General features: G+C 43.6%; 1 protein-coding gene across 7 annotated transcripts in view; it reads right to left on the bottom strand.

Annotated features, from left to right (window-relative positions):
• Positions 1-500: 500 nt before the first annotated feature.
• Positions 501-25295, bottom strand: part of LOC135540111 (polyhomeotic-like protein 2) — a 44532-nt gene continuing 19737 nt past the window's right edge. The window contains exons 2-16 of one of the 7 annotated variants that reach the window (XM_064966491.1): positions 24148-24242; positions 20466-20700; positions 19295-19453; positions 18998-19084; positions 18726-18893; positions 16748-16900; positions 16189-16471; positions 10762-11117; positions 10392-10584; positions 6868-7073; positions 6242-6374; positions 5990-6110; positions 5738-5858; positions 5329-5635; positions 501-1871 (exon numbers count right to left, since the gene is read on the bottom strand). In XM_064966491.1, the coding sequence (XP_064822563.1) occupies positions 1717-1871; positions 5329-5635; positions 5738-5858; positions 5990-6110; positions 6242-6374; positions 6868-7073; positions 10392-10584; positions 10762-11117; positions 16189-16471; positions 16748-16900; positions 18726-18893; positions 18998-19084; positions 19295-19453; positions 20466-20700; positions 24148-24191 (2721 nt within the window). In that variant the 5' untranslated portion in view covers positions 24192-24242 and the 3' untranslated portion in view covers positions 501-1716. The remainder of the gene's footprint in view (positions 1872-5328; positions 5636-5737; positions 5859-5989; positions 6111-6241; positions 6375-6867; positions 7074-10391; positions 10585-10761; positions 11118-16188; positions 16472-16747; positions 16901-18725; positions 18894-18997; positions 19085-19294; positions 19454-20465; positions 20701-24147; positions 24243-25295) is intronic. The other 6 variants (XM_064966495.1, XM_064966492.1, XM_064966493.1 and 3 more) reach the window with 6 other exon arrangements.

Raw genomic sequence — 25295 nt, 5'->3', positions numbered from 1 at the left:
TTCAGTAACTTCGTACAGCCATGGAAGAGAAGTGGGACAAAATTCCACAGGCCACAATAAACAGCTTGAACTCTATGCGAAGGAGATGTCGCGCTGCATGAGGCAAATGGCGGTCACACCAGATACTGACTTGTTTTCTGATCCACTCACCTATCTTTAAAAAAAGTTGCTACCAACAGATGCATATCTGTTTCCCAGTCATGTGAAATCCATAGATTAGGGCCTAAAGCATTTTTCATCATATGAACTGTAACTCAGTAAAATCTTTTAAATTGTTGTTTATATTTTTCTTCGGTATATGTTACAATGTGCACTTAACTAATGTAATACATACTCATGTTAAGATACAGGAAGGAAGAAGGATCTTTCAGAGTTCTGTTAAGAACTGCAAATCATAAAGGATCTTGCTACTGTACTGGCCATAATATCAAACTCTAGAACATAGCTTTTTACACAAAAAGACAAAGAACTTGTTTCAGATTATTTATCATTGAAAAATGTTGCATAACAAAATCATTTATTTGATAAATACAGGCATTTGACTGAGTATTCTCAAACAAAACATTAAAAACACAATCGACCATTCATTACATGACAAGCACAAGTAAACAAGATTTTTATAAAAACACACTTCCCTCAAGCCATGATATTTACATGTTTGCATATTTCTAAATACTTGATTTTCATAACAATTATGGATAACTTAAAAGCATAAATACAGGCAGCTTTAGACTCATACAGAACTAAGTCTTTCTCAGGAGCAAAATAGCCCAACAACTCAAAACAACCCTAACTTATTAATTTCAGACCCAATCAAGTAATTTTGGTTGTATTAATTAAAACTAAAGAGAACATAACCAATAATTTGAAGTGCTAGTGGAGTAAGAGGTATGATGGTGAATGTCAAAAGTGAGTTCCTAGTGGTCTTTTCACCACTAGGGTAGGGTCAACACATACTGTCATAGAAGATCTCTGAAATCTGACCCAGTAATAAATAAGGTATGGCATGATGTCTTGGTAAATCACATTTTGAAAAAAGGTTGTGTGTCTAAACCAGTACAATGTACAGGGAAATAACAATTTTGTACATGAAACCAAAATCAATGTCTCAAAGCATAGCGTAAACTGCTCTGAGCAAAGTCAAAGGCCATGCAGTGTATGTATGTGTATAGTTGGTGATCATTACAAAATAGAGCTTAGCATCTGTTGGATAAGACTCAGACTGGCAACGGCTTTCATTTGTCCCAGGACACACAATGTACATGTATGGCTGTCAATAACATCAGATCAGCACCAAAAGAAACATACTACATATGCAGTCAATGATAATTCAATTCACAATTATATCTCAGGAGGAAGTATTTCAGATATACCCACATTTCTCTTTTCAAACAGACTCAAATGTATCCTTGCAGTGCTTTTAGCACTATTAGTGCCATTATTCTAAGGCAGTCAATCCATTAAATTTACTGTAAACTGTTCTTTTTGACAGCCAAAGGGATGATCAGTTGTCTGTTTGCAGGCCATGGCTAAACGTACCGTGAAGTCGCCAATCCAAAGGTGGGATGAAAGATTGTAGTGCAGAGGTCAGGTAGTCATCAGTGCGATGGCGACATGTTTTGTCTTGTCCCAGAGTGACTCCTTCCCACCAAACACAGACATATGCACACCATACACAGACATACAACAAACCAGCACTATATCGACCCATCATGGCTAAGAGTCTTTGAGCATGTTGATGTGTGCGTAGATCTTAAGTGCAGGTCCCAGTTTAATATTCATGGCACTCATAAGGTGGTCCTCTTTCAGTAGGAGCATGGCCTGTCCATCTATCTCCTGCGAGCGGAACTCATCTGCTATCTCCTGGCAGCCTAGGAAGAAAAAGCCACAGTGAACCAGTTAAAGAATGCTGCTACTCTGTTATCTATGCAGTCACTTTAATAATTCTACCTCCATGCACATATTACCTCAACAACTGGTGCCCCCGCACATTGACTGTGCCGGTACCCCTCCGGTATAGAGTCCTGTTATTGTTATTTTATATTGCTCTTTAATTACTTGTTATTTTTATTTCTTATTCATATTTATTTTAAACTGCATTGTTGGTTAGTGAAATGCTTATTTACAAGCCACTGAGGTCTACAACTGTTGTATTTGGCGCATGTAACTAATAATTTGACTATCTAATTTCAAAGACAATTCATGAGCACTGTCTACATTTAAACAATCCACAGATGAATGAATAAACTTTTTTCATCCCCAGGGGGGAAATAAGCATACTATCACTACTACAACATACCTTCAGAAGAATGTAGTTATGGTGTAGGCCTAACTAAATGCACAAATATACACTGCTCAAAAAAATAAAGGGAACACTAAAATAACACATCCTAGATCTGAATGTATTAAATATTCTTATTAAATACTTTCTTTACATAGTTGAATGTGCTGACAACAAAATCACACAAAAAGTAATCAATGGAAATCAAATTTATCAACCCATGGCGGTCTGGATTTGGAGTCACACTCAAAATTAAAGTGGAAAACCACACTACAGTCTGATCCAACTTTGATGTAATGTCCTTAAAACAAGTCAAAATGAGGCTCAGTAGTGTGTGTGGCCTCCACGTGCCTGTATGACCTCCCTACAACGCCCGGGCATGCTCCTGATGACGTGGCGGATGGTCTCCTGAGGGATCTCCTCCCAGACCTGGACTAAAGCATCCGCCAACTCCTGGACAATCTGTGGTGGATGGAGCGAGACATGATGTTCCAGATGTGCTCAATTGGATTCAGGACTGGGGAACGGGCGAGCCAGTCCATATCATCAATGCCTTCCTCTTGCAGGAACTGCTGACACACTCCAGCCACATGAGGTCTAGCATTGTCTTGCATTAGGAGGAACCCAGGGCCAACCGCACCAGCATATGGTCTCACAAGGGGTCTGAGGATCTCATCTCGGTACCTAATGGCAGTCAGGCTACCTCTGGCGAGCACATGGAGGGTGGGCGGCCCCCCAAAGAAATGCCACCTCACACCATGACTGACCCACCGCCAAACCGGTCATGCTGGAGGATGTTGCAGGCAGCAGAACTTTCTCCACGGTGTCTCCAGACTCTGTCACGTCTGTCACATGTGCTCAGTGTGAACCTGCTTTCATCTGTGAAGAGCACAGGGCGCCAGTGGAGAATTTGCCAATCTTGGTGTTCTCTGGCAAATGCCAAACGTCCTGCACGGTGTTGGGCTGTAAGCGCACCCCCCACCTGGGGACGTAGGGCCCTCATACCACCCTCATGGAGTCTGTTTCTGACCGTTTGAGCAGACACATGCACATTTGTGGCCTGCTGGAGGCCAGTGCTCCTCCTTGCACAAAGGTGGAGGTAGCGGTCCTGCAGCTGGGTTGTTGCCCTCCTACGGCCTCCTCCACATCCCCTGATGTACTGGCCTGTCTCCTGGTAGCGCCTCCATGCTCTGGACACTACGCTGACAGACACAGCAAACCTTCTTGCCACAGCTCGCATTGATGTGACATCCTGGATGAGCTACACTACCTGAGCCACTTGTGTGGGTTGTAGACTCCGTCTCATGCTACCACTAGAGTGAAAGCACCGCCAGCATTCAAAAGTGACCAAAACATCAGCCAGGAAGCATAGGAACTGAGTCTGTGGTCACCACCTGCAGAACCACTCCTTTATTGGGGGTGTCTTGCTAATTGCCTATAATTTCCACCTGTTGTCTATTCCATTTGCACAACAGCATGTGAAATTTATTGTCCATCAGTGTTGCTTCCTAAGTGGACAGTTTAATTTCACAGAAGTGTGATTGACTTGGAGTTACATTGTGTTGTTTAAGTGTTCCCTTTATTTTTTTGAGCAGTGTATATACACACTTTTGTTTGTGTGGGTGTATATGTAGACATCCCTTCAAATTAGTGGATTCGGCTATTTCAGCCACACCCATTGCTGACAGGTGTATAACATTGAGTACACAGCCATGCAATCTCCATAGACCACTGGTTCTCAACACCGGCCCTGTGGACCTAAAGGGCTGCACATTTTTGTTTTAGGCATTTTTGTTTTTTTAGCACTACACAGCTGATTCAAATGATAGTCATCAAAGTCAGCTTTTGATGAGTCTTGAGTCAGGTGTGTAGTGCTAGGGCAAAAACAAAAATGTGCACCCCTTTGGATCCCAAGGACCAGGATTGAGAACCACTGCCATAGACAAATTGGCCTTATTGAAGAGATCAATGACTTGCAACGTGGCACAGTTATAGGATGCCACCTTTTCAACAAGTCAGTTTATCACATTTCTGCCCTGCTAGAGCCTCACCGATCAACTGTAAGTGTTGATATTGTACAGTAGAAACGTCTTGAAGTAACGATGGCTACAACAAAGTGGTAGGGCACATAAGCTCACAGAACGGGACCGCTGAGTGATGAAGCACGTAGCAACACTCACTAGAGTTTCAAACTGCCTCAAAGCAACAACAGCAGAAGAACTGTTCATCGGGAGTTTCATAAAATGGGTTTCCATGGCCGAGCAGCCGCACACAAGACAAAAATTAGCAGCACACAAGCCTAAGATCACCATGCGCAATGCCAAGCGTCAGCTGGAGTAGTGTAACGCTCGCAACCACTGGACTGGACAGTGGAAACACATTCTATGGAGTGAAGAATCATGCTTCACCATCTGGGTTAGGCGGATGCCAGGAGAATGTTACCTGCCCCAAAGCATAGTGCCAACTGTAAAGTTTGGTGGAGGAGGAGTAATGGTTTAGGGCCGTTTTTCATGATTCAGGCTAGGCCCCTTAGTTCCAGTGAAGTGAAATAACGCTACAGCATACAATGACAATCTAGATGATTCTGTGCTTCAACTTTGAGGCAACAGTTCAGGGAATGCCCTTTCCTGTTTCAGCATGACAATGCCTCTGTGCACAAAACAAGGTCCATACAGAAATGGTTGGTCGAGATAGGTGTGGAAGAACTTGACTGGCCTGCACAGAGCCCTGACCTCAACCCCATCAAACACCTTTGGGATGAATTAGAAAGCTGACTGCAAGCCAAGCCTAATTGCCCAACATCAGTGCCCAACCTCATTAATGCTCGTGGCTCACTAGTCCTCGAAGCAATGTTCCAATATCTAGTGGAAAGCCTTCCCAGAAGAGTGGAGGCTATTATAGCATCAAAGGGGGAGTCTGTGTGTGTGTGTGTGTGTGTGTGTGTGTGGGGGGTTCCAACTCCAAATTAATGCCCATGATTTTAGAATGATGTTCAACGAGCAGGTGCCCAAATACTTTTGTTCATGTAGTGTTTGTATGAGACTGACCTGGAAGGGAGTGGATAAAATCGTAGACTTCTTCTACATTCCACTTGGTGGAGTCGTTCGGCAGGAAGTGCTGAGTGAGGAGTGGCAGCTCTCTGCCTCGGGGGGCCTCTTGGTCTGAGCCTCTCCCTGCCTGGTGTGACAACGCCTGGGGTGCTGTGGGACCTGAGCTGGCTCCTGACAGGGGTGACGGAGGCTCCTCATAGCTGGACATGTCTGAGAAGGGGCTGGACTCCTCCTGGCTGGGTTGGGAGGGGAGCGGGGAGGACACTGAACCTCCCTGAGTCTGCTGAGGTGTAGGGGAAAGCTTCTGTAACATAAAACTCATGAGTCAGCCCTGGTGTCACTGAGGGGAGCATGTTAATTCACAGGAGAGCTGTCCTGTCAGTGGAGAAGTAGGAGAGGATCCTACCTGCTTCTTAGGTTCGACACTCTGGCGGCAGCTGTTGTGTGACCTTCTGCGCCAGCGGTTGGATGCTTTGCTCCTCTCTGGACGGAAGAGGCCTATCCGCTTAGTGCACCCAACATTATACCTATTCCACCACAACATCGATAATAGCTGTTATGGCCACTACCATCCCAAGACAACACTACTGAGAAGCTCTGACCCTAAGGCATATAACACAGTCAAAGCATAGAAAATGGCCCATCAAATGTGACTTACCTTTTCGCACACACCATGGAACAGAACCGTTTTGACCCCTTGAATTTGTAGGCAAAGTCCACCCAGCCACAGAATTCACATCTCAGTTTGGGGGCATCTGAATCCTCTTGGTCTTTTAATTCTGTGTGCAAATTAAAAATAGTCGATCAACAACATCTCTTACAGCTGAATTGTTAGTATTTAGAAAGTCCATTATGGTATTTATAGTCAAATAACATGCCTTTAAATCACTCCAGCCATGATCTCCCTTACCTTGAGGGGTCAGCTCCTCTGTCTCAGAGTCTGTGGTGTTGGTGGGGTTACTAACAGGGGTCTTGTCTGGGTCAGAGGAGAGCTGCTCATGCAGCTTCTTTGGGCTGTCCATCATTACAGGCAACCGCTCAATCTGGTTAAGATAGAGGGTGACACATGAATGCTACTCTTTCCAAGCTATGACAGTAATACTACAATGGCAAACTTACCATGCAGTGTCCATAAGCTATAATAAAGCCTGAGAAAAGACTTGTGCAGCAAACATCCACTAGGATGCCATCTTTAATAGATAAGTAAAACAGGCACCAACAGAGTCACTTAAGTGTGTGTATCAATATTTTGCTCAGAATGATAACACTGGGAAGGTGGTCTTAACATTTGTGCGCCTTCTTTCACAGACATCTCTGTATACACTGCTTTGGAACTACAGTAGGCTACTAGAATGCATTACTAAGTTAACCAATAGAAAGGCATTGCCCTTTATCATTGCTTAGAACAGTAAGTGCAGTGGTATGATTGTTTGTTTTTATTGCCAATAGGGACATGCCCCTGTGGGAATGCACTCGAAATGGTGACATGTTGCTTACTGGTAGCTGCTAAGGAGTACCATGGGAGAGGGCACTTACAGGGAAGGGTTCAGCACCCTCCTGGATGACAAAGCCCTCAATGACGTGGGTGAGGACCTGGGGCTTGACGATGGCCTGGGGTGGCTTGTTCTCTCCATTCTGGGGGGTGCTGCCGGTCACAGTGGGTGCCTCGTTCTCATTTCCTGATGTCATGGCTGGGGGTGGCGTCTCAGGTGCAGCATTCAACCTCTTGGTAGTAGGGACTCCTGCCAATGACAAAACAAAGCAGTAGTTAACACATTGCATCATTTTCAATTATGTGGCCAAAATGTGTACACAATTTTTTATAGTAGATTAATTAAAGTGAAATTATACTAAAATATTTATTCAGAGTATGTAGTTAACGTTCTCTGCTGTACAGTCGTTTAAGTACTCAAGCAAATTTGCATCATATACTGTATCTATCATCCACCTGCCAAATCATGTGCAAAGGGGTCCACTTCGAATATCAAGTGTTTGTAATGTCACTCACTAGACGCGTATTATAGTTACTAATGTAAAGTAATCACGATAGATATCAAAATATGAAGAGAAAACAAAACGGCTGTCAAAAGTAATTCGAGTCCAAAACATCGCTCATTTTTGACGGGTCGACCACTAGTTTGCAACTTTCAAAGCAAAAACACGTATGGCTACGGTAAACGAGTAACGTTAGTAGTTCGCTATGAATGAAAACAGCAGACGATTCGGTAGCTACTTGCAATGATAAACATTTTCAAAGTACTGCAAAAGTTAAACTGTCCCATATCAAAAAGTTAAATAACAAGAACTCGCTCACCAAACGTATTCCTGCCCACTTCACTTGCGCTTTTATGCGATTCAATACAAAAACACGCTGTCGCCTGCCTCTCTCATTGAAAGCGAGAATCCAGTCAACTGTACAAAGCAGCCAAGACAGAGCGGGAGACGCTCGCTCGACCCAGCCCTGCTCGATTTGTGAGAGACAGGCAGAGCTGAAGAATGAAATACTTGAATAAGGTACCGCCCTTTTTCTCTCTCTCCATAGACAGGTACTCTGCTCATATATACTCAGAAAAAAAAGAAAAGAAAAGAAAAAGAAACATACCCTTTTTCAGGACCCTGTCTTTCAGAGATAATTTGTAAAAATCCAAATAACTTCACAGATCTTAACTGTAAAGGGTTTAAACACGGTTTCCCATGCTTGTTCAATGAACCATAAACAATTAATGAACATGTACCTGTGGAATGGTCCTTAAGACACTAATGTAGGCAATTAAGGTCACAGTTATAAAACCTTAGTACACTGAAGAGGCCTTTCTACTGACTAAAAAAAAACACTAAAAGAAAGATGCCCAGGGTCCCTGCTTATCTGTGTGAAGGTGGCTTAGGCATCCTGCAATGCATGAGGACTGCAGATGTGGCCAGGGCAATACATTTCAATGTCTGTACTGTGAAACGCCTAAGACAGCGCTACAGGGAGACAGGACGGACAGTTGATCGTCCCCGTAGTGGCAGACCACGTGTAACAACACCAGCACAGGATCGGTACATCCGAACATCACACCTGCGGGACAGGTACAGGATGGAGACAACAACTGCCCGAGTTAAACCAGGAACGCACAATCCCTCCATCAGTGCTCAGACTGTCCACAATAGGTCAAGAGAGGCTGAACTGAGGGCTTGTAGGCCTGTTGTAGGCAGGTCCTCAGACATCACCGGCAACAACGTCGCCTATGGGCACAAACCCAGCGTCGCTGGACCAGACAGACTGGCAAAAAGTGCTCTTCACTGACAAGTCGCGGTTTTGTCTCACCAGGCGTGATGGTCGGATTCGCGTTTATCGTCGAAGAAATGAGCGTTACACCGAGGCCTGTACTCTGGAGCGGGATCGATTTGGAGGTGGAGGGTCCGTCATGGTCTGGGGCGGTGTGTCACAGCATCATTGGACTGAGCTTGTTGTCGTTGCAGGCAATCTCAACGCAGTACGTTACAGGGAAGACATCCACCTCCCACTTGTGGTACCCTTCCTGCAGGCTCATCCTGACATGACCCTCCAGCATGACAATGCCACCAGCCATACTGCTCGTTCTGTGTTTAATTTCCTGCAAGACAGGAATGTCAGTGTTCCGCCATGGCCAGCAAAGAGCCCGGATCTCAATCCCATTGAGCATGTCTGGGACCTGTTGGATCAGAGGGTGAGGGCTGGGGTCATCCCCCCCAGAAATTTCTGGGAACTTGAATGGGGTAACATCTCACAGCAAGAACGGGGAAATCTGGTGTAGTCCATGAGGAGGAGATGCACTGCAGTACTTAATGCCGCTGGTGGCCACACCAGATACTAACGGTTACTTTTGATTTTGACCCCCTCTTTGTTCAGGGACACATTATTCCATTTCTGTTAGTCACATGTCTGTGGAACTTGTTCAGTATATGTCTCAGTTGTTGAATTTTGTTATGTTCATACAAATATTTACACATGTTAAGTTTGCTGAAAATAAACGCAGTTGACAGTGAGAGGACGTTGCTTTTTTATTTTCTTGAGTTTATTATTCAATTTCCACACATAAAAATAGAAACACTTCACTTATGTTGACATATACATTTCTGGTTCTTCTCACATCTATAATCTTAGCCCTGAAAATTCACAGGTCTCAAATCTATCTGAATAACTACTGGCATACAGGAACCACTTTATACAAATGTTGGTTTTGTGGCCCAATGTTGCAGACAATTCTTGCAAACCATTTCTCTTTATATGGCAACATACTATACTGCACATTTCTTGGTATGTCTGTCGAAAGATGCACAATAAATACCATGGACTCCATTAAAACCAGGAGCAGTTGGCTATTCTGTAACTTTGGGATATGTTCAACCACTCAGCAGGCTCTGAATGTGTTGCAATCTGTTCCAAGCAGACAGCCAGTGGTCTTGCAGGCCTACTGCTCTATTTTTAGACATCAAAGATAACTATGTTTATTTTGAACAAGTGGAGCACCTCAACTATGCATTCACACCCAAGCATAAAAAAGGAGCCTTGTGGGTTTACATGTTTCATTTTTACAAGAAAAGTAGCAATAAAAATGAAAGCTCTTAATATAATCTGCATGTTCAGCATTTTGAATGGGCCTTAGTGTGCGAGTGTAAGACTACCATCATAAAACACAGATTATTTTCCATTTGAGTGAAAGATAGATGGATAGATACACATTTTCCTGGCCACGATAATTTGACACATCTATCATTTAACTTTCCTTGACTGGAACACTGTTCACTTCTCCTCAATGGTCCCATTGGGGATAATCAGACAAAATTCTTCACCCTGACTCAAAACGACGAGCACAGCTTACAATAAATAATAAGACAACAGATCTGTCTCCACACCTGGAGAGCAGTACATAGCAGAGCGACTGATCTTTGGTCTGGTTCTCCAAGGTTGTAATTGGTTGCAAATATGATATGACAACAATAGACCCCTAGTTACAGTCCTGCCTCTAGGCAACATAACTAAGAAAGTGGGTGATAAAAACTTGTTAACTTATTAAAACCAAAAGTCCTGTTACCTTGTGGTTGGCTGATGGGCATAACTGGGTCAGTCTTGGGCTGCTCTGCTGGCTTGGTGGCTTGTGGTGGAGACGGGGCAGAGGGGGTAAATGGGGTGGGCTGCTGCTCTACACTGGGAGTTGGGCAGAGCTCCCTGACCACCAATGACTTTGGCTTCTCCTGTCCTTTACTGTCCTGGACCAATCGAGAAGCCTGGGAGCCCGTAATAGAATAGAGAGAGAAGGGAGAAAGAGTTTAGTGAAACACAATATTTGACTATTGATTAGAAATTACTGATATATAGTATTTTGTTTACTGATTCATTGTAAATTGTGAGAGAGTGATCCTCTTCCATTTCCATACTTCTTGTTGTTACTGCTGTGTACTCACCTGTGAGAGCGCTGGTTGTATCTGGAGGTTGATGGCTGTGAGTTGCACTGGCTGGGCTTTGGTCTGGCTCAGGCTGGAGTGGAGAGCATGTGGGCTGATGGTGGAGTGGAAGATGGTTGCCTGCTGGCTGGGTGTAGAGGGCTGGTGGTGAGAGGCAGGCTTGGGCAGCACAGGGACAGGGCCTGCCTGGCTGGTGGACTGGGGGACCACGGAGGGAGTCTGCAGGTGGGGTTGGATGGAGGCAGTCTGCAGTAGCTGTCCCTGGGTCCTCTGGGAAGCATGGGTCTGCTGGATCACAAACTGCTGTTGCTTATGCTGCTGGACCAGGGAGTGGGAAGGGTGTATCTGGGTGTATGCTGGAACAGAAATCGAGAAATAGGATACATAAAACATCTGACAGTTAAGTCTGTACACAAAAGGAAAATGGACTCTACCTAACTCAAAAAACAATTGAAGAGTGGAATAATGTTTTGTTTCTTTACTCTCCTTTGCCAGTAGTACACCTACTGTTGGCAAAATGTAACATCAAAGAGCACAAGACAGACTTGCCGTAAACCGTTGTCAAGGTTTTGACCAGACATTACTCACTAATGTCTCCAAAGGGTCTATCATCACCTGACAGGGTTTTTGCTGACAAAATTACAACCAGGACCCATATCTTCCCAGAACCAATCAAATACTGTCATTTCATGAAAAGTGCTCTACACACCAACAGAGTAGCCCCGGGCCAGACATGTGCAGGAGGAAAGCAACAGGGCAAAAAATGTTAAGCAGACGCTCTTATCCAGAGCGATTTAAAGGAGCAATTAGGGTTAAGTGCCTTGCTAAGGGCACATAGACATTTTTCACCTAGGCGGCTCGGGGATTCAAACCAGTGACCTTTCGGTTACAGGCTCAACTCTCTTAACTGCGAGGCTACCTGCCACCCCGGGCCAGACAGATGCAGGAAGAAAGCAAGAGGGTAGTAAGAAGCCAATAATCTATGACATGCTATATGTAGCCATCTGTGAATCAATCCCATAAAACCTTCAGTTTTGGCGATTGGAAACAATGAGGTTGGATCTGGCCCTCATCATTACTGAAATATATAGAAAAGGTTGTAATGCATCATCTCTCCTAGGAGCTGTTAAACTGTTTGTCTCAGGAGTAAGCCCTATGGTCTTACAGTAGCTTGATGATTTTAGTAAACTAAAGGTGTCTAACATTAACCTTTGTGGATCTCTTTTGATTATGGATTGATGCTAAATATATAAGGGTCCCACCCCTTATCTGTATATTTTGTGTGGGATAGATTCCATCTGGTCTGAATGTTTCTCTGTAACCACAGTCTCTACCCTGATATGTGAAATTAGAGACGTTTCCATCCGGCAGAATTGCATGTCATTAGTTATTTATACCACAGGATCTGCTGGAAAGTGTTTGATTTTCACACGGCAAAACTCTATGTAAACCACAGCATGTGGTTAGCTATGGTTTCACTAAGTACAGGGTAAAGACCGACATCTTCCAGAAAGTATTATGATAAAAGCCCTGGACGGATACTCTCAATTACATGATAACACAGTAAAGTGTTACATTACATGATAACACAGTAAAGTGTTACATTACATGATAGCACCTACCACCCAGCCCTCATTAAGAATAAATAGAAAACAGAGGTTGTATAATAATGACTATCAATTCAGCAAATAGACCTAGCTAGCCTTTGTGTGAACAGATGAGTGGATTTCCCAACCGGTGCTCACCGGATACAAGAAACAGAACTCAGAGTCCTGCTTGACAGCTTTTTCAAGCATTTTAATGAGTAACAGAGAAACATCTTGGAAGGAGAGAAAGGGGGATTCATTGAAATGCCTTTCTCCCTCAAGGCCTTGGGATTAAGGAGTGGAATGACTCAGTCCGGACCCCCCTCTATGGCCCCACTACACTACCACTCCCCCATGCCTGTGTGTTGTTTCAGGATGTCTAGAGGAAATGTTTCAACAGCAGATCTTGGAAAATCCCTGAGTTTCTGCAATCGACTGCTGCTGCTTTAGTTTAGAAACCTCACCCACACATCAGTGTAAATCACTTTACACACATCTTAACACAGCTTGAGAAAAACTACTCATTGGCCAGCTTATTAGGTACACCTGTCTAGTACCGTGTCGGACCAACCTGTTGCCATGAAGGGATGCACCTGGTCAGCAACAATGTTCAGATATGCTGTGGCGTTGCTCAATTGGTATCAAGAGACCTGTGTGCCAGGAAAACATTCCCCACACCATTACACCACCACCGTTGACACCAGGCAGGATGGGGCCATGGACTCATGCTGCTTATGCCGAATCCTGACTGCCATCAGCATGACACAACAGGAACCGGGATTCGTCGGCCCAGGCAATGTTTTTCCACTCCTCAATTGTCCAGTGTTAGTGATCTCTTGCTTCTTCTTGTTTTTAGCTGATAGAAGTGGAAACAGGTGTGGTCGTCTGCTGCAATAGCCCATCCGTGACAAGGACCGACGAGTTGTGCGCTCCGAGATGCCATTCTGCACACCGCTGTTGTAATTTGCCTGTTTGTGGCCTACCTGTTTGCTTGCACAATTCTTGCCATTCTCCTTTGACGATCTGTTTTCGCCCACAGGACTGCAGCTGATTGGATGTTTTTTTAAATTTGTCGCACTATTCTCGGGAAACCCTAGACACCATCATGCTCGAAAAGCCCAGGAGACAAGACCTTTCTGAGATACTGTAACCGGCGCGCCTAGCACCGAAGATCATACCATGCTCAGTCGCTTAGGTCAGTTTTCCCCATTCTAACGTTCAATCAAACAGTAACTGAATGCCTCGATGCTTGTCTGCCTACTTTATATAGCAAACCACGGCCACATGATTCACTGTCTGTAGGACCGAAACCATTTTTATGAACAGGGTGAGGTACCTAATAAACTGTGTACATGTCAAACATATCTATACTAATTATGTTTTAAGTGCTTGTTAAAAGGAGTAAGTAATGGAGATACTATGTATGGGTACATGGAAGCACTCAAGGGTTTGGTGAATTAACAGAGAATGGGGAGATCCTTTCAGGTGTATTACACTCAGTCCAAACACATAAAACAGATGCTTAGCTAAAAACCAACTTAAAGCTATGCTTCAAATCACAAAGACAACTGAAGAGAAGACTTGACACCAGGGCCGGATTTGTTTGTTGAAAAAAACGAAAACCACAGTGCAGTTAGCAGGGGCATAGAACTAGACTGTTAGTCTGGAAGGTAGTCTTTGTGGGGTTTGATGCGGTGCTGTTCTGTGGGTGTAGTAGGGTGCTGGGAAGACTTGTCTGCCAAGGAGGAGGTGATGAAAAGACTAAAGTACACAATGAACAGAACAGCTGCTTCCAGCCAATCCCTATTCAAGGGAAAACGAGCTCCTGTCTGTGGTAGGAATAGCAGACACAATGCTGCTCCCACAAGATCTGCTCTCTTCTTCTCTCCGATGGCTCAATTACTACTCGGTCCTAAAATAGACGGCAACACAAACTAGGCCTATTCCTATGCTGTGTTCTCTCACAGCATGTTGTTATGTAGCCTAATATTATTATTATTGAGGGGTAGATTGGACTTGTGTTTCATTGAAGTATTTCCTTCTTCAAAATTACAAAATTATGTTGCCTAACAGAATAAAGATGTCCGCATGCTTCAGAACCGAAATAGTTTGAAAAGATTGTGCATGTTACGGCAACATTTTGGTCTTTTTCCTTCGGCTGTTCAGGCACACACATCTTTCTGGAGGCAAGCCGAAATTCGGAGCCGAAGTCTAAGCCCCGTCGTCGGTGATTGGTCAACAGTAGGGATTCTTCAATCGTCTTTGTTGTCATTCAACAAAGAGACCACTTGTTTTCATGCACATTTTTTCATTGAGAAATACTACACCAAGCATCTTAAGTTAGATGTAAAATTGTGGGACTAAGATCTCCTCTGCAAAAACGTAAATTCATGACAGATTTCTTGCGTTATCATAGATTAATTCAGACTATTTTTTAGGAAGTGTATACTGGCTACGGTGTCTCAAAAGGGACAAAAAGTACTATTGACACTTTTCCCCTCATTTTTCAAGCAAAGGATTTTAAAGGGGGTATGTGATCACACTCGTTCGGTTCGACTAGCCGACTTCGGCTAGCTGAACTGAGGCATGCTGATACCTTAGAGTCCATTGAAGAACCAACATAAATAATGAATGATAATGAATGACCCAGTTGATGCCAGTGCATATAGAATAAGATGGTAGAGCAGGGACTTATCGCAGGGGTATCCTTCATTCCAATAAGTAGCTCATACTAGAGAAATGTGAAGTTTGCTAATATGGGTGATCGTTAATGGGACAATTAATGGCTAAAACCATCAAACTTGTAATAGCAGTTTAAAGGATAATTTAAAACAAATGTGGTGCACATTAATGTTATAAACTTATCGTTCTATTTATCACATCAATTCAGGCTATGGATTTTTGTCCACGTCACCCAGCTCTATAAATTGAAGCTTCTTATCCAACCCTAAACCCCAGTCCACCAGGCAGGCACCACGGCTGCTACCCCATCTCCCCCTTGTCTCATCCACTGTGAACTGACAGAATACTTCTCACATCTCCAGGGCACACCTGTCTGTTCCCCATGGCCACTGCCATGGCAACCCATGTTAATTTTTATAAGTGTATGTAGCCAGGTTTTTAGATTCATCCTTCCTTTAGTTTCATCAGAATCCATTACTTAAACAAAGCGAGACAAAGACACAGTTGTGCAGTCGCACGCTCAGCTAATCCATCCAGTCTGGCGTACGGCACAACACACAAAATTAACCCATGCGGTGCTTATCACACGCGCTCTCTCACACACATACACATAGTCAGAGTTAATCTGTTCAACTGCTGGCATATACACAGCCATTCTCTGTGACAAAACCACCCAGCTGCTGACTTTCAGTCACACAATAAGTAAAAAGATCTGTGGCACAGAGTAGGTGTTGGGCGGTATCCAGATTTTCATACCATTTCTGTACCATACTGGGGTATATGGTATTACCGGGAGTGCACACAAGGGGCGTTATTTCTTTTTTTTACGCACAAAACAATTTAGGCAACAGGGAGCTCGATCCAGGGGGGGATTGAATGTCTCTGCTGTAACGAATAAGCTTTATCTTGACATCTAGCAACTTGACATCTAGCTCGCTCACTACAAACAGTCACAGGGGCAGTGTATTCAGTGTCATCAAGGAGCTCAGCAAAATGATGCCTTCTCACAACAGCCAGTGGATTTAGTGATGCTGGACAAAAAACAATACATAATTTCAGCAAACCTGCCTAAATCTCCAAGCGGGGAATGGGTCAACTTCATGAAATAATATGAAAGCCAGTGTCTGTTGAAGCTAGCAAAGGTTGGGTTGATACATACCTGGAGTGCTGAGAGGCTGGCCACTCAAAGCTGTGATGCTGCGACTCATGTTTATAGCGCACACCTCCGTCACAATGCTCTCCCCCTTCTTGCTCCCATCTAAGGGGACGTCGGATGAGCTGCCCTTCCCCCCAGAGCCCCGGCTCCCCTGGCTGGGGTTTTTGAGCAGGGGAGAGGGCTGGATGGCGACAGGGGTCTGCTTTAGGCTGAGGGCCTGGAGGTTGTGTGTTTGAAAGGAGGACATGGTCGCCCCCTGCTGGCTACGGATAGCCAGGTTCTGGACCTGAAAAGACACAGAGGTCAGGTGATGGAGGCAATGACACATGGCCTGGGGCAAGAGAGGTGGGGTGCCCCACAGTTAAGTGTCTCCAGAATTAGTGAGAAATGCACTTTTTTAGACTAAATTAGTTATCACAGCATAACTGTAAACATAATACATCTGCTATCCACCTGTATGAATTATGGTTCACTGTGCTGATATTACATGCCATCTAGTGCAGTTACTACAGCAACTCTATGTGTATGGTATTAGCCTATAGTTGAGATAATAATGGGGTACCTGTGAGGGGGCAGACTGTTGTCCAGAGGACTGCGTGGAGCTCTCAGACTGGACTGCAGTCACTGTGGCCGTAGGTGTGAAGATGAGCTGGGGGGACAAAGGAACAGCACGGCCTAGGCTCCTAGCTACTTGCACAAGGTTGCTTTGCTGTGCCTGAAAATCACACACCAACATACAGTACCAGTCAAAAGTTTGGACACACCTACTCATTGGGATGTTCTTTACTTTTACTATTTTCTACACTGGAGAATAATAGCAAAGACATCAAAACTATGAATTCATGTAGTAACCAAAAAAGTGTTAAACAAATTTGAGATTTGTCAAAGTAACCACCCTTTGCCTTGATGACAGCTTTGCACTCTTGGCATTCTCTCAACCAGCTTCATGAGGTAGTCACCTGGAATGCATTTCAATTAACATGTGTGCCCTGTTAAAAGTTAATTGTTGATTTTCTATCCTTCTTAATGAATTTGAGAAAATCAGTTGTGTTGTGACAAGGTAGAGGTGGTATACAGAAGATAGCCCTATTTGTTAAAAGACGAAGTCCAAAGTATGTCAAGTACAGCTCAAATAAGCGAAGGGAAACAACAATCTATCATTACTTTAAGACATGAAGGTTAGTCAATGCGGACCATTTCAAGAACCTTGAAAGTTTCTTCAAGTGCAGTCACAAAAACCATCAAGCGCTATGATGAAACTGGCTCTCATGACAGGAAGACAGAATTACCTATGCTGCAAGAGGATAAGTTAACTGCACCTCAGATTGCAGCCCAAATAAATGCATCACAGAGTTCAAGTAACAGACACATTCAACATCAACTGTTCACAGGAGACTGTGTGAATCAGGTCTTCATGGTCAAATTGCTGCAAAGAAACCACTACTAAAGGACACCAATAATAAGAATAGACTTGCTTGGGCCAAGAAACACGAGCAATGGACATTAGACCAGTGGAAATCTGTCCTTTAGTATGAGTCCAAATGTGAGATTTTTGGTTCCAACCACCGTGTCTTTGTGAGAAGCAGACTAGGTGAACGGATGATGGTTCCCACCATGGAGCATGGAGGAGGAGGTGTGGTGGGGGTGCTTTGCTGGTGACACTGTGTGATTTATTTAGAATTTAAGACACACTTAACCAGCATGGCTTAAACAGCATTATGCAGCCATACACCATCCCATCTGGTTTGCACTTTGTGGGACTATCATTTCTTTTTCACAGGACAATGACCCACAAAACACTTCCAATCTGTGTAATGGCTATTTGACCAAGAAAGAGAGGAATGGAGTGCTGCATCAGATGACTTGGCCTCCACAATCACCTGACCTCAACCCAACTGAAATGGTTTGGGATGAGTTGGACCGCGGAATGAAGGAAAAGCAGCCAACAACTGCACAGCATATGTGGGAACTCCTTCAAGACTGTTGGAAAAGCATTCCTCATGAAGCTGGTTGAGAGAATGCCAAGAGTGTGCAAAACTGTCATCAAGGCAAAGGGTGGCTACTTTAAAGAATCTCAAATCTATTTTGAATTGTTTAAATTTTGGGGGGTTATTACAAGATTCCATGTGTTATTTTCTAGTTTTGATGTCTTCACTATTATTCTACAATGTAGAAAATAGTAAAAATAAAGAAAAACCTTTGAATGAGGAGGTGTCCAAACTTTTGATTGGTACTGTATATGTAGACAATTCCTCCATGGGTTTGGGCACAGAAAAAGAATACTGTAAGCAGCTGATTTTTCTCTGTCGCTTTCTTTCACACTCACTCTCCCCATGCATCATGTGTCCAAAACTCTTTAAAAAATGTGATGTAATCAGACTGAATTGATTCAGTTTGAGATGCAGGACAACCTTCCTACTACACTTCTTCCAACAGTGGTGACACAAACAGCACACACAAACACTTCCATCACACTAAGCCTCCAGAGGTTTGGCTAAGCCAGCTAGTGTGTGCCAGTGGGCATGCTCCTGGGGATTTACCATCTGGGCACGCAGGTACATATGAGCCTGACTGGCAGTGAGGGTGGTGGGGCTGGACGTGCTGCCCAGGAGCACGGCCTGCTGGGAGATGCTGCCGGCTGGGGCGGAGCTAACACTCTGGGTTCGGCTGATCAGCTGGGCTGCAGCCGGGGACGTGGTCAGGTTAATCTGGGGAAAGGACAGAGAAGACAGAAAGGATTACAGAACATCACCAACAACAAAAACATTACACATCTATGAACCCGGCCCCTAAGTTACTAGACATGACTCACTGCACTCACTGTGGCCTGGGATGATCCTGTTTGCTGGGATGAAGTGCCATTTTGGGTGGAGCTCTGCCTTCCTGCCGCAATACTGGCCTGTGGCATGACAGGTGAGAACAGATAGAGGATCAACACTTACAGTATATTTCTCTTAATCTGAAGATAACTGTTAGATTTACTAACTCAACTTTCAGAACCCTAACCCAAGCACTGACCTTATCTCACATCTTTGTTAAAATCCTAACACAGCTTGTTGGCGGCCTGTTTAATTCGCCAGTTTAACAGTCTCGTGTCTCCAGTGCTCACCTGCTGTACGGCGGCTAGGCTCTGGAGCTGTGCATTGCTCAGGTGCTGCTGCTGGAGGGCTGCTGTCTGCAGCATGAGGTGCTGCTGCTGCGCTGCGTACATCTGCTGCAGGTACTGCGCAGCCGTGTTGGGCTGGCGGTGCAATGCCTGCTGGATCACCTTAAGTACACAGGGAGAAAGAGACAGGTTAGCAGTTGGGGTAACATTCTCAACAACAGGCTCTAAAAAGGACTTTTACTGGGTTGGAGTAATGCTCTGAAAAAAATAAGTCCCAATTGTACTGTTTTTATTGAGCCATTGAAAAGCAGGTATGGGAGAGTCCTAAGGTATATTGGTCCCCATTGCAAAATGTGCTTCTTATATAGGGAGAACAGCCTCACTCCTGCACCCCCTGCACATTGAAAATGGACTTAATTGCATCCTATACTCACCCCTATGGCCTTGAGCACATATTTTCTTCAATCTTCATGATACATTTTTTTTACTGACAACCTCCGCATAGTTGCCAAAGCAACATGAGAGATGGATTGACCCAGAGCACATAGCCTAATAGAGCTTCTCTGACCTAAGCTTCCAAGGGTGAAAAGAGGGCAGAGATTGTGATGAACATCCATTCACTTCTCTCTTATTGAGCCCAAATGACAAGCCTTGCACTATGTTAAGTAGGCCGGTAGTGACAATGCTGCTAGTTCCCTACGGGCAGATGAGCACATGCATTAGAAAAGAAGGATATAAGAGACCTAAGATCTGTCAGTCACCCTTTAAGAGGAGGGTAAACTGAGAGCCTAATCCAAGCTGGGTTTCACATTGGTCAATGGTCAAATAGCAGAGGACAGAGCCTGGAACCATAGCAACCCTGATCTGCTGTTGTCAGTAATGATAGATTACATGATGCCAGTGTACTACATCAAATAACAATGCGGAAACATTATCAAATTGCACCTTTGTCTAAATGTAATAATAGTCTTGTTTATTATAAGCATTGTAGTAAATTCCATAGTGAGCTTAGTACAATACTGGCCGATTTACAGTGCATGCATGGTTTAACCAGCAGATGGCAGCAGGGCAATGACAATTTCATTATTGCAGAGAACGCAAATGAAGAAAACGGTTTATGCAAAACACGTGTATGTGGGTGTGTGTCACACTGGACTGGCATGTTTGTTTTTACCCTGAAGTTTACCTGAACCGTCTGCCTGTCAGGAATCCCGCTGTACACAGAGATCTGAGGCACAGCCTGCCTTCCTGTGCTGTTGGTGGTAGTGCTGCTACTGGTCGTACTGGTACTGGTGGCAGTGGCTCCAGTGCTGCTGGTACTAGAGGCTGGAGGCCCCTGCTCAATGTCCATGGTGCCCTCTCCTCGTTTGACCCTTCCCCTGCTGCCCTTTGGACAAGCTCTCCTGAACCTACAAGACAGGAAACAGGGATGTTAAAATGAAGCCATAGGGCTCAGACATATTGAGCCATGTTCATGACAGTCACGATGTAAGCCCACTCAGTATAACTTAAGAAAGCATCCCTAAAGCCTATAAGCCTGTATAAGCATGACATGACGCTCCTTGTGTATACATACTTGGCTTATTTCAGTATGTCCTAAAATGGGACAGAATGGGTTATTTACAGGTGTAGGAATGCAGGATGCCCATATAACATTAGTGAATGACGAAAATACCAAACGATGTACACAAAACAAAAAGGAAATTGAGTTACAAATATGCTTTTGCTGAATTAACTTTAAGATCCCTAGACAGCTGAATACAAATGCATAAGCGACATGGCAGGTTACAATGACATTGTTCTTTAGGAATATAGCCCCTCTTTGTTTCACAACCTCAGCAGACTGAAAACAATTCAATTGTCTATCCCTTCCCTGAACAATGCCTCTTGGTCCAATAAAAGGGGTAAATTAAAAACTCAGACTTCAAAACAGGTGAGCTTCAAGTACCTCAATTTTAATTATAAACATTAAATTGTAAACAGGAAATATCTCAATGTACAGCTAATATTTAGGCCTTCAGTATTCATATTTACCAATACACATTCAATAAACATAACTGCCTGAATATGACCTGCCCATATTTTTTATTTAGCTAGCTAATGTTCTTTATACTGTGTAACATCGTTGTTAATGTCTAATGTCGCTATGAAGACCAAGCAGAATTTTACACAAAATGCCTAAAGGGAACGTATTATTAAAGACTTTCCAAAAATGGATCTGTTGTTGACCCACTTCTTCTGTTTACCTCATGTGAAAATAAAACAGACCCACAATAATCCAACAGACACACGTTTGGAAAGTATTTTTATTAATACGTTCCTTTAGATATTTTGTCTGTAATTCCACGGTTATAAGGACCAACCATCCAGACCACCGGCAGAGTAAATTGAAATTAAATGTTATATAACTTCTGGCTTCCTGACGTCTGTTAAGTTTTTTTTTGCAACCCAATTCCCAACAACGCTAGTGTCAATATACTAGCGTTGCTAAAAGCATCTTGCAAGGGTGATGATATGCATACTTGGCCTTCATAGCGATTTTACACATTAACATAACAATGTTACACAGTATCAAGAACACTAGCTAGCTAAATAAAAAATGAGCAGGTCATATTCAGGCACTTATGTTTTGGTCCATGAATGGGGAATAGAGGAGAATGAGTGAGTTAGGAAACTAGATAACTAGCTGGCTGCAGTCCACATCGCCACAGGCCCCATCACACTCAGGCGTGATGCACCGATGCTATCTCTTGGACATCAGCACGCAAAAAGCTATTGTTAAAACAGGAAAGCTTGCTTCACGTCCACTGTGTCACGAATGTTGAATACAATTCCATTTGAACTTATTCCGCCGATTGACTGGCGGTTGGTTCTTATATAGGGTGGAATTTGACAAAATATCCAAAGGAACTTAAATAAACGTGGGTTTGCAGCAGGTGCATTGCATATCACCTACTCTCTGCTTCAACACATGTCAAAATAAAAGTAATGCACGTGCTCCTTATGTGCGCAAGCAAGCGATAACTTGTGGGGGACTTTTACTTTGACAGAGGAAGAGAGTGCAGCAGACCCACGTTTGGAAAGTTGGTTTATTATTATGTTCCTTTGGATATTCTATCTCAAATTCCGACCTATATAAGAACCAACCCCATGGACAATAGGCAACTTAATTTTATTCAACATTCGTGACAGATAGGGGACGTGTAGGTTTTCATCCATACAAATGCCTGTAACTATCACACCATGCGTGAGCTCTCTGGTGAATGAAGGCCGTTTTGTTTTCGCATTGAAATTCATAGAGAAGTGGAACTGAGTTTCAAGGGACTTTTAAAAATAAACTAACCCCACGCCATTCTCAGATTACCACAACAATAGCCCACTTAATTCAACATGTCTAATGGTGAGCTTTAAATCCAATTTGGTAGTGGCAGAAAAATGCAAGTTCTGAAAGATAATGAATTCCAGTGACATATTTAAGTGAAAGAAGGGTGTATCTAATCACAGCTGGACTGACAACATAAGTACTTAAATGACAGTTAAAGTACACCTGTACTGTATCTACTCCAATCACTCTTTTATTAGACTTTTGGCTGCTGAACCCTTTCTGTCTTCAAACTTCAACATGTGAGAATGAACAGATTAGTAGTTGACTCTAGAGCATCAGTGATTGACTGTCACCCTAGTGCTCTGCTGCCCCATTAGCAGAGGAAGTGAGGTTCAGTAGACTGGGCAGATGAGATGGATGGGCTGAGAGAGCAGAACAGCTGACGAGGTTAAGAACGCTGGGAGGAAGGTGGACTGGGAAAGAGAGAACCTAGGGATGAGATTGAGTTTTTGGAATGTATTGTGGATTTTGACTGTGTGAGTGGTTGGGGGAGGGTTGTGATGGAAATAATTTAATAAGATCTTTAACAGCGATGCTGCAGTTCTTAAGCTATTTTCTCTCCCCTCCTTTTAATTCTACTTTCAGTGGATTCAGGCAAGCTGTAGCATACAGTGCACTGTAGGTTAAGAAACATTGAGTGATGACAAACCTCGCCTTGTTCCACCATAAAGTCTGGTACTGTGTATTGCAACCTCATGCACAACCAGACTAACTCCAACACACAGCATCATACAGTTCCTGGTTATCCATGGCTATACAATACAAAAGCATTATGCTGCCAAAAATTCCAATCATTGAGAGTATTATTTCACATCTGGATGTACCCCCTATAATTAAGCCTGCTCCAGAGAGAGAGTTATGCCTGACATCTAGTCTGGTTACACAGGGATTTTGGATCGAACAAAGCATTGTTCTCTTCATCATGGTGTAGGGAACAGCCTCGGACTTATTGCCTTTTCTGGCAAACATGCTGCCCCTGTCTCTCCAAGAGGAATCACTCATCCATCAGTCATGGAACCCTACTCCCCCACAACTGGCAGGCAGCAGGAATCCTGTACTGGGTGCGTTGGTGAGAGCACAGGGCTACACTAGGAGTGGGCTGTATCGCAAACCAAGTCTCTAGACACAGAGCTATAACAAATATGCTATTGGATTCATAGGCTTGCTCTTGTCATTCCAGACCAAAATGAGAGTCTTGTGTCAATTTGCATTTGTCTCTACAGAGCTAAGAGTGCAGTAAGAGCAGTAGCCCCCATCACTTAACGAGGACCAGGACGGTTTGTGTTGGCACAAATGATTTTACATATATATATATATATATATACACACACACCACAAAATGCATTAGTCAAATTATCGGGATCAATATAGTAAAAGAGCACAGCTAATGTACATCAATGGCTTTTAGAAAGGCTTTATGGGTATAATAGAACAAGGGGTGCTGCAGAGACAACGCCCCCAATGCTCCTACCTCCTCTGGGCCCCCCAGCGTGCTGCGGGAGTGTGATGCCCCATCCCCCGGGACCCTGGTCCTGTAGGATGCTGCTCCTCTTTGTCTGCCTATGTCTGTGTGGTAGATTCAAACATTAGCCTCTCTCTCTATCCCTACTAACACTCCGCTCCCCATCCCAACATCAACACAGACACAGCCTGCCAACCAGGCCCCTGCCTTCCTCCTGATTATGAGGTATCCTAGCGACAGTCAACTGGGTGCCTATGGAATCCCAGTGCAGTGCAGTATGCTGATTGGTCAGAAGGTCCCTCTCTAATGAAGATGATGATAATGATTTCACCCTCTACCCTCCCCCTGCCAGAATACTGAATATGGTAGCATGAAGCCTTGGCCATATAATAGCCAAACCATCACCAAAATCATATTGGATAAGCACAAAACTCAATCTGTAAATGTATAGAGCTATCTATGTATTTTACAGAAAATGTTATTCAATCTGTTATTATTGCATTAGGACATTAGTTATGTTATAGCCTATCAGTCTATAAGCATACATTGTAGTCTACACATGAACATTCAGGATAGGGTCATATACAATGCCTTCGGAAAGTATTCAGACCCCTTGACTTTTTCCATATTTTGTTAAGTTTCAGCCTTATTATAAAATGTATTAAATATATTTTTTCTTCATAATTTACACATAACACCCCATAATGACAAAGCGAAAAACAGGTTTTTAAAACAGAAATACCTTTTCATAAGTATTCAGACCCTTTTGTATGAGACTCGAAATTGAGCTCAGGTGCATCCTGTTTCCATTGATCATCCTTGAGATGTTTCTACAACTTGATTGGACTCCACCTGTGGTAAATTAAATTAATTGGACTGGATTTGGAAAGGCAGGGTAGCCTTGTGGTTAGAGCGTTGGACTAGTAACCGGAAGGTACAAATCTGTCGTTCTGCCCCTGAACAGACAGTTAACCCACTGTTCCTAGGCCGTCATTGAAAATAAGAATTTGTTCTTAACTGACTTGCCTGGTTAAATAAAGGTAAAAAAGGCACACACCTGTCTATGTAAGGTCCCACAGTTGACAGTGCATGTCAGAGCAAAAACTAAGCCATGAGGTCGAAGGAATTGTGCCGAGACAGGATTGTGTCGAGGCACA

This window comes from Oncorhynchus masou, chromosome 5 (assembly GCF_036934945.1).
Source record: "Oncorhynchus masou masou isolate Uvic2021 chromosome 5, UVic_Omas_1.1, whole genome shotgun sequence".
Lineage (NCBI taxonomy): Eukaryota > Metazoa > Chordata > Actinopteri > Salmoniformes > Salmonidae > Oncorhynchus > Oncorhynchus masou.
This window is presented reverse-complemented; position numbering and strand designations above follow the sequence as displayed.